Source organism: Aquarana catesbeiana, linkage group LG08 (genome assembly GCF_042186555.1).
Source record: "Aquarana catesbeiana isolate 2022-GZ linkage group LG08, ASM4218655v1, whole genome shotgun sequence".
Lineage (NCBI taxonomy): Eukaryota > Metazoa > Chordata > Amphibia > Anura > Ranidae > Aquarana > Aquarana catesbeiana.
The window spans coordinates 273,290,264-273,306,684 of NC_133331.1; the positions used below are offsets into that span (position 1 = coordinate 273,290,264).

Sequence of the window (16,421 nt, forward strand, 5' to 3'; positions counted from 1 at the left end):
AGTGTCTATCACTTTCTGGGAGCAACCTTGGACTAAGAACCTAGTCCTTTCAATCTCCATGCTGTTAGATGCAGCCTCTCCGGAAATGGGTGAAGGAGTTGCCCCTGCGACAGTATATCCGCTGTCATTGGGAGTGTCAGTGGTTCTGCTGTGCTCAATTGGAGGAGCGTCGTAAACCATGGTCGTCTCGGCCAAAATGGGAGGACTGCTAGCACTGTGGCTTTCGACCTCTTGAGTCTGAGTAAGAATCTCGGAATGAGTGGTGTTGGCGGAAATATGTACCCCAAACGGAAGTTCCAGTCGTGTTGTAGGCAATCCGTGCCTTCTGCCGATGGGAAAGGAATTCTGGCTAGATATCTCTGACATTTCGTGTTGACCGGTGTTGCCGCCAGGTCTATATCCGGTATCCCCCAGGTCTGGGTTATGAGGGTAAAGGCTTGGTGACTTAAGGCCCACTCGTTGTTTGATACAAAGGTCCGACTTAGAGAGTCGGCTAGTTGATTTTGGACTCCTGGGACATATGCTGCCGTTAATCCCGACAGGTTCAGCTGTGCCCACTCGAAGACTGGACGGACTTCCCGCATCATGGAGCGACTCCTGGTGCCCCCCTGCCTGTTGATATAGGCAACTGCCACTCTGTTGTCCAATTTTAGCAGGACCTCTTTCCCCCTGAGGAGGGGGCTGAAGGCTAACAGAGCTTGGAAAGCTGCTTTCATCTCCAATATATTTGAAACCACGTTCTGTGTTCTGAATGTCCAAAGGCCCTGGACTGCGTGATGGCGGTAGTGTGCCCCCCAGCCCTTCAGGCTGGCGTCTGAAGTGATTATTTCCTGAGGAAGAGGGACTATATGCCTGCATCTCTTCAGATTGTTCAATCTGGTCCACCACCAGAGTGATTGTTTTATTTCTTTCTGGACTGCGATCGGCTGAGACAATGATACCCCGTTCCATTGTTTTAACAATGATGCTTGCAGAGGTCTGGTGTTCCATTGGGCCCATTGTACCATTGGGATGGTTGCTGAGAATGACCCCAGTATGCTGAGGTACTCCCGGGCTGGTAGTGTGGTAGAGGCTAATAACTTTCTTGCCTTCTGAATGAGGCTGGGAATTTTTCCCTGCGGAAGTTCCACCGTATTGAGACGGGTGTCTAGTTCCGCCCCCAGGAATATCATTCTCTGAGTGGGCTGCAGATTGCTTTTCCCCCAGTTTATGATCCAGCCGAAGTTTTGTAGGGTGGTAATCAGAATGGATCGATGCAGTAGAAGGGAATCCTGATTGTCTGCTAGCAAAAGGATGTCGTCCAGGTAATGATGGACCCTCAATCCTTGTTCTCTTAGTAAGGCTATTACTGGCAGTAAGATTTTTGTGAATGTCCTTGGAGCGGTGGAGATCCCGAACGGGAGGCTTCGGAATTGAAAATGATGTAGACCTACCGCAAAGCGGAGAAATTTTTGGAATGAGATATGAATGGGGACGTGCAGATAGGCGTCTTGTAAATCGACGGAAAGCATCCAATCCCCGATATTCATGGCCCGAAGAATTGACTGGAGGCTCTCCATTTTGAATGTCTCGACTAAGATTGAGCGATTGAGATTCTTTAGATCTAAGACAGGGCGTAGATCCCCCGATTTCTTCTTCACCAGAAACAACGGGGAGTAGAATCCCGTTGACCTTTGGGATATTGGAACTTCCACTATGGCTTCCTTTTGTAACAGGTCTTGGACGTACTTTGTCAGTAGCATCCTTTTTTCCCGAGATGCAGGTAATCTGGTTACAGAGAATTGGTCTCTTGGAGCCCGTGTCTTGAATTTCCATTTGTGGCCGAACTGGACAGTGTCTATCGTCCATGGGTCCTTTATTGTATCCGCCCAGACCTGCTTGAAACTCATGAGTCTGGCCCCCACTAAAGCTGGTTGGGCGGACGCACCTTCAAAAAGACTTTTGTTCCCCTGACGCAGGGGTCTTAGACTTTTGGAGCTTGAGGAATGATGACTGGGGATTCTTCCAGTTCCTCCTATACTCTTTTCCGGGCCTGTAGGATCTTGCCTCTGTATTTATCTGGCAGATTTCTTCTAGAAACCGGTGGTCTCTGCTGCCTGGGCCTCCTATCTGAAGGGATGAGTCCCGATTTTCCCCCCGTGACTTTAGAAATAGCCATGTCCAGTTTTTCTCCAAAAAGGTTTACGCCATCAAAGGGTATTTTGCACCAATTGGATTTTGAGGAGGGATCTGCCGACCAGGGTTTTAACCAGAGCGCCCTTCTGGCCATTACTGAGCTTAACATTGCTCTTGAAGTGGTTTTAATTATATCCACAGAGGCTTCTGCGACAAAGTCGCCTGCAAGACTAAGTTCTTGGAGTGCTGAGATAACTTTCTCCTGCTCTATTCCTTCTGATACCAGCTTCTCGGCCATCGTGGACCAGCTTGAGATAGCCTTACCGACGGCAGCCAATGCTATTGCTGGCCTGCAAGCGCCACCTGCCGAGAGGTAGGTTCTCTTAAGATCCAGATCGATCTTTCTATCCAGGACGTCTTTGAATGTGACTGCATCCTCTATTGGAAGTGTTACGTGCCTGGCGAGGCGCATTAGGGAGGAGTCGACCACTGGAGGAGATATTAGTGGGTTGACGTTAGGCTCTTTAAGTGGATAGAGTTTTGATAATCTGTTGCTGAGGCCAGTTTTTTTCTCTGGCTTTTGCCACTCATCCTTAATTAGATCCTCAAGTTCCTCAATGAACGGGAAGTTCTCGGGGTCTTTTTTAAGATTTGGAAAGTATTTCCTCACTTTTTGAGGAGTTTCTTTTTCTTCCACCCAGTCGATTGCCTCTTTTACTGACTTCACGAATGGGTCGATCAATGAGAAGTCGAAGCCGGTGGATGCCTCTAGATCATCAGTGTCAGAGAGAGGGTCTGACGTCTTTGATGATGATGGGGCAGTGGATGAGGTACTTTGTATAGGTCTGCTGGCTTCTGGCTCTGCGACTTGTGGTGGATCAATTGGTTCTCTTGCCTCTGTTTCTCTGTCCTTAGTTGCCTCAATGAAGCATGTGCGACAGGCCAGTTTGTCTGGAAGTGCTGTAGCACCGCAAATCCAGCAGGAGTTCCCGGGTGGACGGGAAGGCTGGGTGACAGAAGATTTCCTGCGCGCAGGGGATTTTTTGTGGTGGGAGCGACTATGCCTTGATCTTGATCGGCTTCTCCTGCGACTTGATCTGCTCCTCCTGCGACTTGAGCGGCTTCTGCAACTTGAGCGACTTCTGCCGCGCTCTGAGCGACTCTGCCTGTGGCTTGAGCGGCTCCTTCTTGAAGGCTCCCCTCGTCTTGAATGTGACGATCTGGAAGACCTGGTGGGGCTGTTCAATTTAAACAGCATTAGTGAGGGCTCTCTTTTTCCTTCTCTTCATACTTACCCATCATCCCCTCTTACCTAGTAGGCTGGCGATGGTCTACCTGGGCAACGGTCTCCATGAAAGGTGATGAATCAACCTATAATTATATAGGTGGCTTAGCATGCATGGGATAGCAGATAGTAAACAAGCAAAGAAAAAAGCCATCATAGATCTTACCTGGGCGTGGAGATAGCAAGAGAGAGACAGGGTAGAACAGCTGTGTGGAGTAGTAACAGAAATCCGGTCAAAATTCCCCCTTACAGGCTCAGGAGAGAAGAGACAAGAAAATGCTGACATTACAGCATTTTTAAACTTGCCGCCGTCCTGGGGTGATGACGTCACGCTCGAGCATGCTCAGATGCGCTCTGAGGCCTCCGACGCCATTTTGGAAGCTGGAAAGTGGGATGTCCTGACAAGCTATGGAGACAGACAGGAGGGGAAGTTACCCACAGGTGCACAGAAAGGAGCTGGAGACCGCTGCGATCCATAAACCTGTTTAAGGTTTGTAATGTATTGTAACATACCCCTGAGACCATCAGAGTGGGGTTCCTTCCATTGAGCTCATTTAGAGGCTGTACAGGATAGGACTTCCACCCAGGAGAGGCTAGAACCTGGCTGGGGCGAATGTTTTAGGTAAGGGATGCATGTTTTCGGTCCTTGACAGGTGAGGAAAAAAAGGAGAATGCTGGGGCAGGGGCTCTCTCAGACTTTAATAGCTACGCGGTCCTATCAGGTTGCGGGGGCGGAGCCACAACCCATAGGTGTATGCTGCCATGATGCGACAGGAAAAGGTGTTTAAAAAGCTACAAGTAAAGACCCCAAAGAAACTAAAAATGCAATCACAGCAATCACCAGAGGTCAAAAGCAGAACTGTTTCTCACTCTTTACTCAAATTTCCACTTTTCAGCTTCCAACCAGCAAAATGTGGAAAAACCTGTGGCAAAATGGGGCACATGTACCCCTTCCTTCTCACTGGTCTCACCCTCAAACTCCTTAGAACCAGCTTTCTCACCCAAGCATCCACGTGCATATATTTTGTCCAAGGCTACATGCTACCATGCTATGTTTACAGATTGTATGCCTGGGGAACAGGAGCCACACTGAGCCAGAGCTGTTGGCAGCTGCCCAGGCTGAGACTGAGGCTGACCCCATCTCTTTTCAGTCAGGCAAGGTTGTGTGTGATGATGCCACTAACTTGCTGCCCTCAATTCACCTGGGAAAAAAAAATCACACATGCTCCGTGCCTGGCACATTATCCTAAATGTGCTGGTGCAGTGGTTCACCATGAAGTAGCATGGCTTCCAGGAGGTTCTTCATCAAGCCAGAAGGGTTTGTGCCACTTTAGAAAGTCATACCTGGCCAGTGTTCACCTGGCAGAAATGCAGCGCCAACATAAGTTGTCTGTCAACCACCTCATCTGCAACACCCCCACCTTCTGGAACCCAATGTTTCCAATTGTTGGTATTTAAAAAATGTAGCTTTGTCTCCCATTGCCAGTGCCCAGACCTCTATGCCCTTTTTTTGCAATAGTTTGCCTTTTAGCCTCAAAATGTGTCATAGTTACATAATTACATAGTAGGTGAGATTGAAAAAAGACAAAAAAAGTCCATCAAGTACAACTTATGTGTGTGATTATATGTCAGTATTACATTGTACATACCTGTATGTTGTGGTCATTCAGGTGCTTATCTAATAGTTTTTTGAAACTATCGATGCTCCCCGCTGATACCGCCTGTGCAAGTGAATACCACATCCTTGCCACTCTTACAGTAAATAACCCTCTATACAGTCTAATGCCCCGTACACACGGTCGGATTTTCCGACGGAAAATGTGTGATAGGACCTTGTCGGATATTCCGACCTTGTGTAGGCTCCATCACACATTTTCCATCAGATTTTCCGACACACAAAGTTGGAGAGCAGGAGATAAAATTTTCCGACAACAAAATCTGTTGTCCGAAATTCCGATCGTGTGTGCACAAATCCGACGCACAAAGTGCCACGCATGCTCAGAATAAATAAAGAGATGAAGGCCATTGGCCACTGCCCCGTTTATAGTCCCGACGTACGTGTTTTACGTCACCGCGTTTAGAACGATCGGATTTTCCGACAACTTTGTGTGACCGTGTGTATGTAGGACAAGTTTGAGCCAACATCCGTCGGAAAAAATCCTAGGATTTTGTTGTCGGAATGTCCGAACAAAGTCCGACCGTGTGTACGGGGCATTAGGTTAAACCTCTTTTCTTTTAATCTTAATGAGAGGCCACATGTCTTATTAATCTCCCTTCCATGGAAACGTTTTAATGCCTATTGTGTGGTTACCAGTATGGTATTTGTAAATTAAAATCATATCCCCTCTCAAGCAACTCTGGTTTTAATTTACAAATACCATACTGGTGACCCCACAATAGAGATAAAACTTTAGGGAGTCACCATAGCAGGATTTTCCCTTTATAGACTTCAGTGGGATATGCAGTTAGGTTCGGGTTTAGTTCATTTCAGACAGGATTTAGTGATCCCCCTAAAATTGAATCCAGGTGGATTCACCCATCTCTACTTGCTGAAAAAAAGATTCTCTTCAGACTGATATGTATAAAATAAAAATAAATTCCTGTGAAGTCAGGACTTTCATTTTCTGCAGCTTTAGGGTGTGTTATATAATTAGTATTATGGTTCACAGTACACTTCATTATGTTTTAATAATCATAGATATATATATATTTTTTCTTTTTAGGCTGAAAGAGCACGTGGCTTGGGTGCTATTGTTTATTGTGTCGGAGTGAAAGACTTTAATGAAACTCAAGTAGGTACTTAAAGTGGCATGAAACATTTATATTTTTGTTCTAATTAGATAAATAGTTCCAGCTATGAAATGAATTCATTTTGATTCTTCATTTTTTTTAAGGGTATATTTTTATTACGTTTTAGAACTTACAAGTCACAAAGCTTCATAGAGAAATTGACTGTTTGAACTGATCCCCAAACAATTATTCTGCATCTGCATCTTGTAGTTGAAAGCTTTCCTTGGCATGATAGCAAAGGTGCACTGAGGAGTAAATACAGGACCAATCATTTGAAATTAAACATTAGTGGTTCCTCTATTGTTGGCTTTGGTTGATTAGGCTGAGTCTTAAGCTGGCCTTACACTAATAGAATTTAGTTTGAAATTTCTTGTTTTAAGAACGATTGATTTGATCATTGTTAATGGGGTCAAAGCAACGTTTGTTTTTGATTGCAGTGAGGAGAAAATTTGAAGGAACAGGATGCAAAAATTTTATCGAACAAATTAATTTGTGTGTATGTGGTTTTCATCCAGGAAAGTCCATTCCTTTTAAAATTGTATATTAAAAGCAAGCAAAATTTCGAAGACTTTTCAAACAACATTAAAGTCATTGAATGTACTGCAAATTTTCAAACAAATTTTCATATGAAAATCTACTAATATATAGCCAGTTTAAGATCAATACTGAGTACAGTAAAACCTTGGTTTGAGAGTAACTTGGTTTGAGAGCGTTTTGCAAGACAAGCAAAATTTTTTAATACATTTTGACTTGATATACAAGCAATGTCTTGATATACAAGTAGCGTCATGTCACAACTGGGTATAAAAGAGAAGAGAGGCGCCTCTAAGTGTAGCAATACGGTTACATTTAATGAAGGTACAACATTTATCAACATATTGCTACACTTAGAGGTGCCTCTCTTCTCTTTTATACTCTGTAGCTTCTGCTGGATTTTGCTTCTAGTCCCCTTGTGGAGGCTTCCATTTGTGGATGGACATTTTATGGTTACACAACCTATCACATTGCTATAATCTTTTTTATATGGGTTATAAACTGAAGGATTTATGAAAAAATGGTTGTGGAACGAATCATTTGAGTTTCCATTATTTCTTATGGGGAAATTTGCTTTGATATAAGTGCTTTGGATTAAAAGCATGTTTCTGGAACGGATCGTGCTCGCTATCCAAGGTTTTACTGTATATCAAAAAAACAAAACATTTTCACACTTTGGTTAGAGTAGAAAACCGTTAAAACTCCTCAGATTTTTTTATGAAAAATTAACAGTGGGTTATGATGCACAGTGCATCCTGCAGGTTTAGATTTCAAGTTTCGAGGTACAGAGTATTGGTGCTTATTGTTGAGGATAAGTAACTTGCTTTAGGAGTTATAATGATAAGTTCTCAGTTTTAGTACTTTAAATGCGATATAAAAGTCTAGCGGTTTTTTTTCCTGGTACTGGAGGCCAGTCCAGAACAAGGTTTTGCAGGCCACACAAAAGCAAGTGCATGTAGACAGGAAATGACAAAGAGTTAGACCCCTTTCACACCAAGGCGCTTCAAAAACGCCCTAAAACGCCTTAGCGTTATTACCGCGTTTTAGGGGCGCTAGCGGTAAAATTAACGCAACGCTGCAGGTGTTTTAACAACATTTTTCAAGCGTTATTGAAGCATGTGTTATTGATGCTATCTTTCTGCTTGCATGTTTATCCTTTGTGAGATCATGTAAAACAAGCAGTGTCTTGTAAAGTAACAAGCAGTGTATTGTAAAGTAACAAGCAGTGTCTTGTAAAGTAACAAGCAGTGTCTTGTAAAGTAACAAGCAGTGTCTTGTAAAGTAACAAGCAGTGTCTTGTAAAGTAACAAGCAGTGTATTGTAAAGTAACAAGCAGTGTCTTGTAAAGTAACAAGCAGGGTCTTGTAAAGTAACAAGCAGTGTCTTGTTTTACTTTAAATCTTCATTTTTCTGGGATTAATTCTTTTTTTGGCACTTTAATTTAGTTTTTTTGGCACTTTGATGGTCTGTTTAATCATTCTGACCTTCCCACAATTTCAGTCCTGTTGTAGATGCTCTCTTTTCTGCTTGCATGTTTACCTTTTTGTGAGATCATGCGACTTTTCTACAGCTCAGGGCGGATTATAGGCGCTATTCAGGCGTTTTTACAGCGTTTTCAATTCATTTCAATGGAGAGGTGCGTTTTTGAAGCGCTTTTTTCAACGCCCAAAAGCTGCTCCAAAGATGCTGTAAAAATGGATGGGGAGACCTTTTTGATAGTGCTGTGTGGGCCCATGAAACAAGGAATGGCGTGTAATGCTGAAAAAAGGAGGTTATAAAGAATGTGTGAGATGAAAAAAGGGGTTTGAAGAAATAATGATGATGGATGGTTTCATGGGCCCACACAGCACTATCAAAAAGGTCTCCCCATCCATTTTTACATTGTTTTTATTCTACATATACACACACACAGTTTTTCATTATGTTTGGTTCAGCCTGTCGTTTGTAATATAATTAACCACTTGCTTACAGAGCACTTAAACCCCCCTCCTATCCTGACCAATTTTCAGCTTTCAGCGCTGACGCACTTTGAATGACAATTGCGCGATCATACAACACTGTACTCAAATGAAATTTTTATCATTTTTTCACCACAAATAAAGCTTTCTTTTGGTGGTATTTGATCACCTCTGCGGTTTTTATTTTTTGTTAAAAAAAAATGTAAAAAGACCGAATTAAAAAAAAAAAAAATTATTTTTTTTTTAATATTTTGTTATAAAATTTTAAAAAGGGTAATTTATCTCCTTCATTGATGTACGCTGATGAGGCGGCACTGGTGGGCACTGATAGGTGGCAGTGATGGGCACTGATCTCTTACATTGATAGGCAACACTGCTAGGTGGCACTGATTGGCACCACTGGTGGGCATTGATAGGTGACACTTGTGGGCATTGATAGGTGGCACTTGTAGGCATTGATAGTTGGCACTCATGGGCATTGATACGTGACACTGGTGGGCACTGTCAGGTGGCAATGTGTCAGGTGGCACTGGCAGGGGGTACTTGTGGCACAATTGAGGCATTATTGCCTCCTCCTCTTCGGGACCGATGTCCCTTGCTAATGAGTCGGTGATTGTTTTTTTTTTCTCCTAACACTGTCAACGCGAGGAGAAAAAAAAAACGATCACAGAGCTTTTGTTTTGATCATGTGATCAGCTGTCATTGGCTGACAGCTGGTCACATGGTAAGGGGCCGGGACCGGCCCCTTACTTGGATCGGTGATCAGCCGAGTCTCAGTGACTCGGTGATCACATCGCACCGGGTGCGCGCCCTGCAGGGCGCGTGCACAGGGGAGGCCGTCATATGACGGCCTCCCGGGAATTAAGGTCCGCGCTGTAGCCGTCATTTGGCTATAGCGCGGATATCAAGCGGTTAATGCACCATGTTATTAATATATCCTGGTATCTGATGTTATCTAATCAGCCACTTCCCGAATAGCTCTGAACGATTGCAGTATTATCCAATGCACGGAGCGTTTTGTCAACCTATCAGTGTCACTCACTGGCTGTATAAACCCTGCCCAATCACAGCCCACGTTAGGCCTGAGGAAGGAGCGTAGCTCCGCAAACACGTCGCCTATTCGTGCCCGCTTCCGGAAGTGACGTCATCCACCTGGTTCCCACCCTGCGTTCCAATGGCAGGAAGTGCCAGCATCCATCGGTGCAGCCTGTCCATTGGACACCACTGCAATCCAGGAAACGGACCAGACTCACTCCCAGGATATCCGGCAGCTTTTGCCAACATGCTTGTTCACTATGTACCTTTGTGAGTACCTTCTTACAGTTTTATTAAACTCCATGTTTAGACCTGAGAGTTGCACTTGAGGCGTGTAATATAGGTCTACCCTTTTACACATGGCACTAAATAATGTATTTTCTGGTAAAGCATGCTTAGGAGGGGGCCACACAAAAAGTAGCCTGGGGGCCCATGACCACCTTAATCCGCCACTGCATGCAACTGTACATTGGCATGCATATAATTTTTACACAAACTATAAATATGAAATATTACTATGTTTTATGTCTCTTTTTAAGGAGTTTTAAATGTTACTAATTAAAACACAGTTTTAACGTATTATAAAGGTTTTGGTGGTTTTTCTGGTATGGTAATTGAATACAGTTATATTTGTTGACACTATTTCTGGTAATGTTGAGAAATAATTAGGAGCATTTGGTAGTATATTTTTTTTAAAGGACAAGTACTTTTCTAACAGAATCATAATCCACTTTCCCGAGCCTTAAAGTGATTGTAAAGGAAAGAATAAAAAATATATACATAACAAACATGTTACATTTACATGCTCTGTACACATTTACAGCAGCATGAGCCAATGGCTCCCACTGCTATGTGAACCAATGAGGAGAGTGAGACCCAGGAGAGCAGCTGTTTTCGTGCACATCCTGGATCATGATGGGGCTCAGGTAAGTATGGGGGGGGGTGAAGAGTTGCACCCAGAAGGTTTTTTTATACCTTAAAGAAGATTAATACCTTAAAGAACATTCTATGCATTAGGATAAAAAACCTGTGTGTAGCAGCCTCCCCAGCACCCCCTAATTACTTACCTGAGCCCTATCTCTCTCCAGCAAAGTCCAAAAGTGTCTTAGCCATGCTGTCAAAGTTAGTTAGCCAATCAGGGGAGAGAGGGGTTGGGACCGGGTCGGGGCTCTGTGCCTAAATGGACACAAGGAGCTGTGACTTGGCTCGGGTGCCCCCATAGCAAGCTGCTTGCTGTGGGGGCACTCGACAGGAGGGAAGGGCAAGGAGACACAAAGAGGGACCTGAGAAGAGGAAGATCTGGGCTGCTTTGTGCTGCACATAGGAGGTAAGTATAACATGTTTGTTTTTTTGGGTTTTTTTTTAAACAAAACTTTACAATCACTTTAATGCATAGAACGCCCTTGAACCATGAACCTTTAGAACCACTTTAAACTATACTAAAACATCCCATCCCAACTTCACCACAAAGGCATAGGAATTAATCTGAAAACTACAACTTTTTAGGCCAGATAAAATTTGCTGTAGTCAGGTTCACCTGATAGTGGCCATGCTGTAGATATTTTCCTCACATTCTTCCATTGTCCTGGTCACCAGATGAAACTTTCTGAAATACTGATGCTACCAGCTATGGGAAAACATATGGCCTTCTTCTATTCCTTCCTTGTTGCAGTGCTCTGCACCTCCACACTGCATGGGGGAGTAGATGGGCTATCAAGAGAACCTCTTATGCCCCGTACACACGGTCGGACTTTGTTCGGACATTCCGACAACAAAATCCTAGGATTTTTTCCGACGGATGTTGGCTCAAACTTGTCTTGCATACACACGGTCACACAAAGTTGTTGGAAAATCCGATCGTTCTAAACGCGGTGACGTAAAACACGTACGTCGGGACTATAAACGGGGCAGTGGCCAATAGCTTTCATCTCTTTATTTATTCTGAGCATGCGTGGCACTTTGTCCTTCGGATTTGTGTACACACGATCAGAATTTCCGACAACGGATTTTGTTGTCGGAAAATTTTATATCCTGCTCTCAAACTTTGTGTGTTGGAAAATCCGATGGAAAATGTGTGATGGATCCTACACACGGTCAGAATTTCCGACAACAAGGTCCTATCACACATTTTCCATCGGAAAATCCGACCGTGTGTACGAGGCATTACAGGACAGAGTAAAACTGGACACACACTATACAACTTTTGATGTTCAATTTTGTTTAGATTTACCTTTAACTATTTAGTGCAAGTGGCTGTCTGACTGCATACAAATTGAAAGTGTTTAGGTTTGACCTCATATTATATGGTTTTGGTAAACCTAAAGGAAAACATCTAAGGAAAGTTGTATAGTGTGTATCCAGCTTAAAGTGATTGTAAAGGCTCGTTTTTTATGTTTTTTAAATAAAAAACATATTATACTTACCGCCACTGTGATGCCCGTTTCTGGGGTCCCCTGGCGGCTCTCACAGCTCCTCCCCACATCAGATAATCCCCTAGGAGAAGCACTCTCCCGGGAGGGTTATCTTGCAGGTGCACTCCCGAGTCCAGCATTTGCATCCATATACACAAATGCTGGGGACTCTGCCCGCCCCTCGGTGCCCGTGTCATTGGATTTGATTAACAGCAGTGGGAGCCAATGGCTGCGCTGCTATCAATCTATCCAATCAAGAACCGGGACCCCGTGGAGAGAGGGACAGCACGTCCTCGCCGAGGGAAATACGGGGCTCAGGTAAGTAAAATGGGGGGGGGGCTAGGGGGCCGGTCACTGCCAGGTGTTTTTTCACCTTAATGCATAGGATGCATTAAGGTGAAAAATCACGAGGGTTTAAAACCCCTTTAATTTTAAGTGGTCTATACTTACAAACAACATTAACAGAATATTTCCTAAAAATATGGAACAGCAAGCAGGTAAGAATGCAGAAGTCCTGTAAGAAATAACACTCTTTAAATTGTTTTGGGTGTCTTTTGTTGACCAATGGCGCAGCAATGTATTTTCAGATAGCCTAGAAATGACAGGGTGTTAGTGTTTTATTATTTTCCTTCTTCAAAGTCTTACTTTGTCCACCCGTTCCTTATTATTGTGTGCGCTCCAGGAGACTCCCTATCTGCTCCTTCATTTCTGTCCTTTCGGATGTGCTTTCACTCTATGTTAAGTGAAATGCCTCCTGAAGTCAAAATCCATGATATGAAGCAGAGGGACAGAGGCAGCCCACGGCTCTGAGGCAGATTTGCATGGACACAGACAGGATCTGGACTGTCAAAAACAGATATAAAAGACAGGGGAGCCAAAGGCATAATATTACTACGGACAAACTATGTGTACTGAAAAGCAGAATTTAAATAGTAAGCTTATCGTGTCCAAATCTAAATAATTATGTTACCATAACCTAAATGGAATTCATATAATCATCATTTTGGATTATGTTAAATTTAGGCTGAATTTCACAGATTTGAATGGCTAAATATGAATTTCAGTGTTACTTTGATGGCTTGGATTTTCAAAAGGCTTCTAGGAAAAATGGTCCTAAGGCTGATTTAAAAATATTTTTCTGTCTTATAGCTTACTCTTCAGTTGCTTGGGCACCCTTAGCTTGACTGCCAGTGCCACCAGGTACCACCTTTCTATCTTAGTATCCCTGTTAAAATTTTTAAAGGCATTTACTCAGGCTGTTTTATGGCTTGCCAAGCAGACCTGCCATGAGCTGTTTGCTGTTCTACAGTACACACAAGAAACATCAATGCCACACAGTGCTAGTGTAGGAAGGAATGTATAGCCCTGTGTGATCTCCAACAAGTCAGTTTGGCATTTTTCTCTGCTGCCAACGGTGGAGTGGTGGAGATGTGAGAAGGTTAAATATTTATCACTTAGGAGGTGAGAAAGTAAGTGACCCTCTTACTTTGCTCTGAATGGGCAAAGGATATTGTGATTTTTGAAAAATCTTTGACACCAATAATCATTTTTGGTAAACTTATGTCAACCTTAAACTGTGTGTTTCTTTAGACCAGCCTTTTTACCCAAGAGGAGCCCTTGAAATAAATTTAATGTTTCAGGGAATCTCTGCTAAAGCCAATTTCATCAGGGATCAGTGGAAAAAATATCCCTTACATTCGTCATTAGTGGACCCTACAGGTTGCTAAAAAGGTTATTGGTATCATGCTGCTGACTGTGCCAAGTGGTGTTGGCCCTGGAACTATGCAGGAATGTCAAATGGGAGTTTAAACAGCCACAGCTCAAGGAACCCCTAGCCAACTCTGAAGGAACCAGTGAGTAAATGCGGCTGCTCCATGTAGGCTGGGTTCACATATATGCAAATTGGATGCATTTTCAACTGCATCCAATTCTCATAACATGTGAATGTGACCGGCTTTCATAGTTATATAGTAGGTAAGGTTGAATGAAGACAACAGCCCATCCAGTTCACACATGCCTGGGGCAGCCGTGGTGCGGTTTTGAAAAAGGTCCTGTGTGTTTGTGGGTCTGGTTCCAGTGCAAATTTAGGGGAAAATTTGCCCCTGAATTGCACCTGAACCGGTGAACAGAAATGCACCAGACCCCAGACATGTGTGAACCCAGCTTTAATGCAAATTAAACATAGGATTGTGGTTAACCTTTGAAAGATTATTTACATTCACATGCATATCAAAGCAGGGAAAGGGGCTAGTCAATATGTCATTTACCAGCCCCTTCCTTTTCTAAATGAACATAGTGAATGCACTCACTCACCGTGTTCATTCGTAGCTGAATCATAGTAAAGTGTTTTACTTACTAAGTACATGTTTACTATGCTTCAATTTGTGAATGAACAGGAAGCAGCTCAGCACAAAGCACTTCCCATTCATTCACTGTCCTGTACAGTTGAGGTTGCAGAGAAAGGCATGTGCGTATGAGCTTTGGCATAGCTCCCAACTGCCCCTTATTTCGAGGGACTGTCCCTTATTTCGAGCAATGTCCCTCATTCCCCCTCATCTGTCCCTCATTTTGGTCTGATCTATATAGATGTATAGAAAATGCACTTTTTATCTATCAAAAAGTGTTTTCCAGCACTAAAATTTTCATCTGATTTTTAAATTGCTGCATTTGTAAATTCCAAAAGCCAATATAAAGGAATAGTAGGGGTAAAAAAGTGGGTTTAACCAATCTTGTTTTTTTGTACAATTCACCTTCGAGGGGAAGTGACAAGGGGGTGTGTCCTATGCCTGCAGACTTTTGCTGATAGGTGTCCCTCATTCCCATCTCAAAAAGTTGGGAGGTATGGCTTTGGGGTGCACACCCTAATACAATGGCCTGCTCATACCAATGCTCTTAACTCAAACTACTCTTGGCCCTTTTTTGGGAAATTTAGGCAGTGTCACTCAAGACACTTTCCTACTAGAAGCCCTCTCTAAGGCCCTGTTTCAGGCACTTAAGGTCTTTGTTACACGTTGGAAATCGGAAGTTCCCCCGACTACGGAGGATTGGAGACGGAATATGGGAACCATTTTACAACACGATCGCGTGGAACCATTTTACAACACGATCGCGTGGGTGTCCAGGCAAATTTGAGAAACTTTGAGAGGCATGGCTGGCCACTCCGGGTCTTACCCTGCTTGATTTGGTAATGCACAGATTGTTATAGCTACCTTCTCTTCTTGATGTATTATGCCTATTGCCTTTAATACTTGCTTGGATTTTTCTGAATTGTATTACAGGGTTGTTAACTCACCATAATCTTTTACAGTGTTAACGCTAGAGTGGGAGTTCTACTGCCTTCTGTATGTTTAAATTTTTTTTTTTGTACATAACTTTTGCTGCTTAATAATGCTACTCCTCTTTTGTACATTAGATGACTGTTAACACTGTAAATTCCTTTTTTTGTTTTTTTTCTTTTACCTTCCTTTTTCTCTTTTGGTTGTATGTACCAAATTTGGATTGCTGTAAACATTAATAAATGATACTTCTGATTTAAAAAAAAAAATATTTGGCAGTATATACTGACTTACTCTTCTTTTTTTCAGCTTGCAACAATTGCAGACAGCATAGATCACGTGTTCCCAGTGGTGGGTGGATTTCAAGCTTTGCAAGGCGTTATTGATTCAGTGAGTAAAGATTCATATGGTGTATAGTGTAATGTGCTTGCTTGTACAATTGGTAGACACTTCAAGGTACAAACTGCCACCAAAGCAGCCTATGTAACTGGTAAAAACCAAGCTTTTTGTTCGTTCCTCCCAAAGTGTAAATAAAACTGAATAACGAACCTTAATTATTTGTTCCCTTTTAGTCTGTTAAATATACCATTGAAAGGATTTTGTTATTTCTGTTTGATAAAGTGCAACAAATAACCCAGAGGCACAGCATGGGTGGGGACACAGGGGTGACTGTACAGAATTCTTAGGGGGTGCAAAATCTAGACTGGTTTCCAGGGTGAGAAGAGGTGGGTGATCAGTCTGTGCACACTCCCATTCTGGTCCCGTCAGCAGTGTGCTCTCTTCTCTCTCTCTCTCATGCATAGACTGCGGGTACGGCTGGGTGGTTCTAGGTCAGAGTGGCTAAAGTTAAGGAGAGCTAGTGGTGCGCTCTCATTGACTGTGTGGTAGTGCACTGGCCAATGGCTGAGGATGGCTCTGATCACTCTTCTTATTCTCATATCCTCCCTATACCCCAGGACCACTGCCAACTCGCATGCTGTGCACTGGAACTCCTTCAACTAATAGTGAGCTTTGTGGG

General features: G+C 43.2%; 1 protein-coding gene across 1 annotated transcript in view; it reads left to right on the forward strand.

The window, feature by feature from the left end:
* The window catches only part of ANTXRL (ANTXR like), a 229,246-nt gene that overhangs the window by 93,880 nt on the left and 118,945 nt on the right, over window positions 1–16,421 (forward strand). Inside the window, exons 7-8 of the mRNA XM_073597284.1 lie at window positions 6,124–6,192; window positions 15,713–15,793. Coding sequence (XP_073453385.1) covers window positions 6,124–6,192; window positions 15,713–15,793 — 150 coding nt within the window. The remainder of the gene's footprint in view (window positions 1–6,123; window positions 6,193–15,712; window positions 15,794–16,421) is intronic.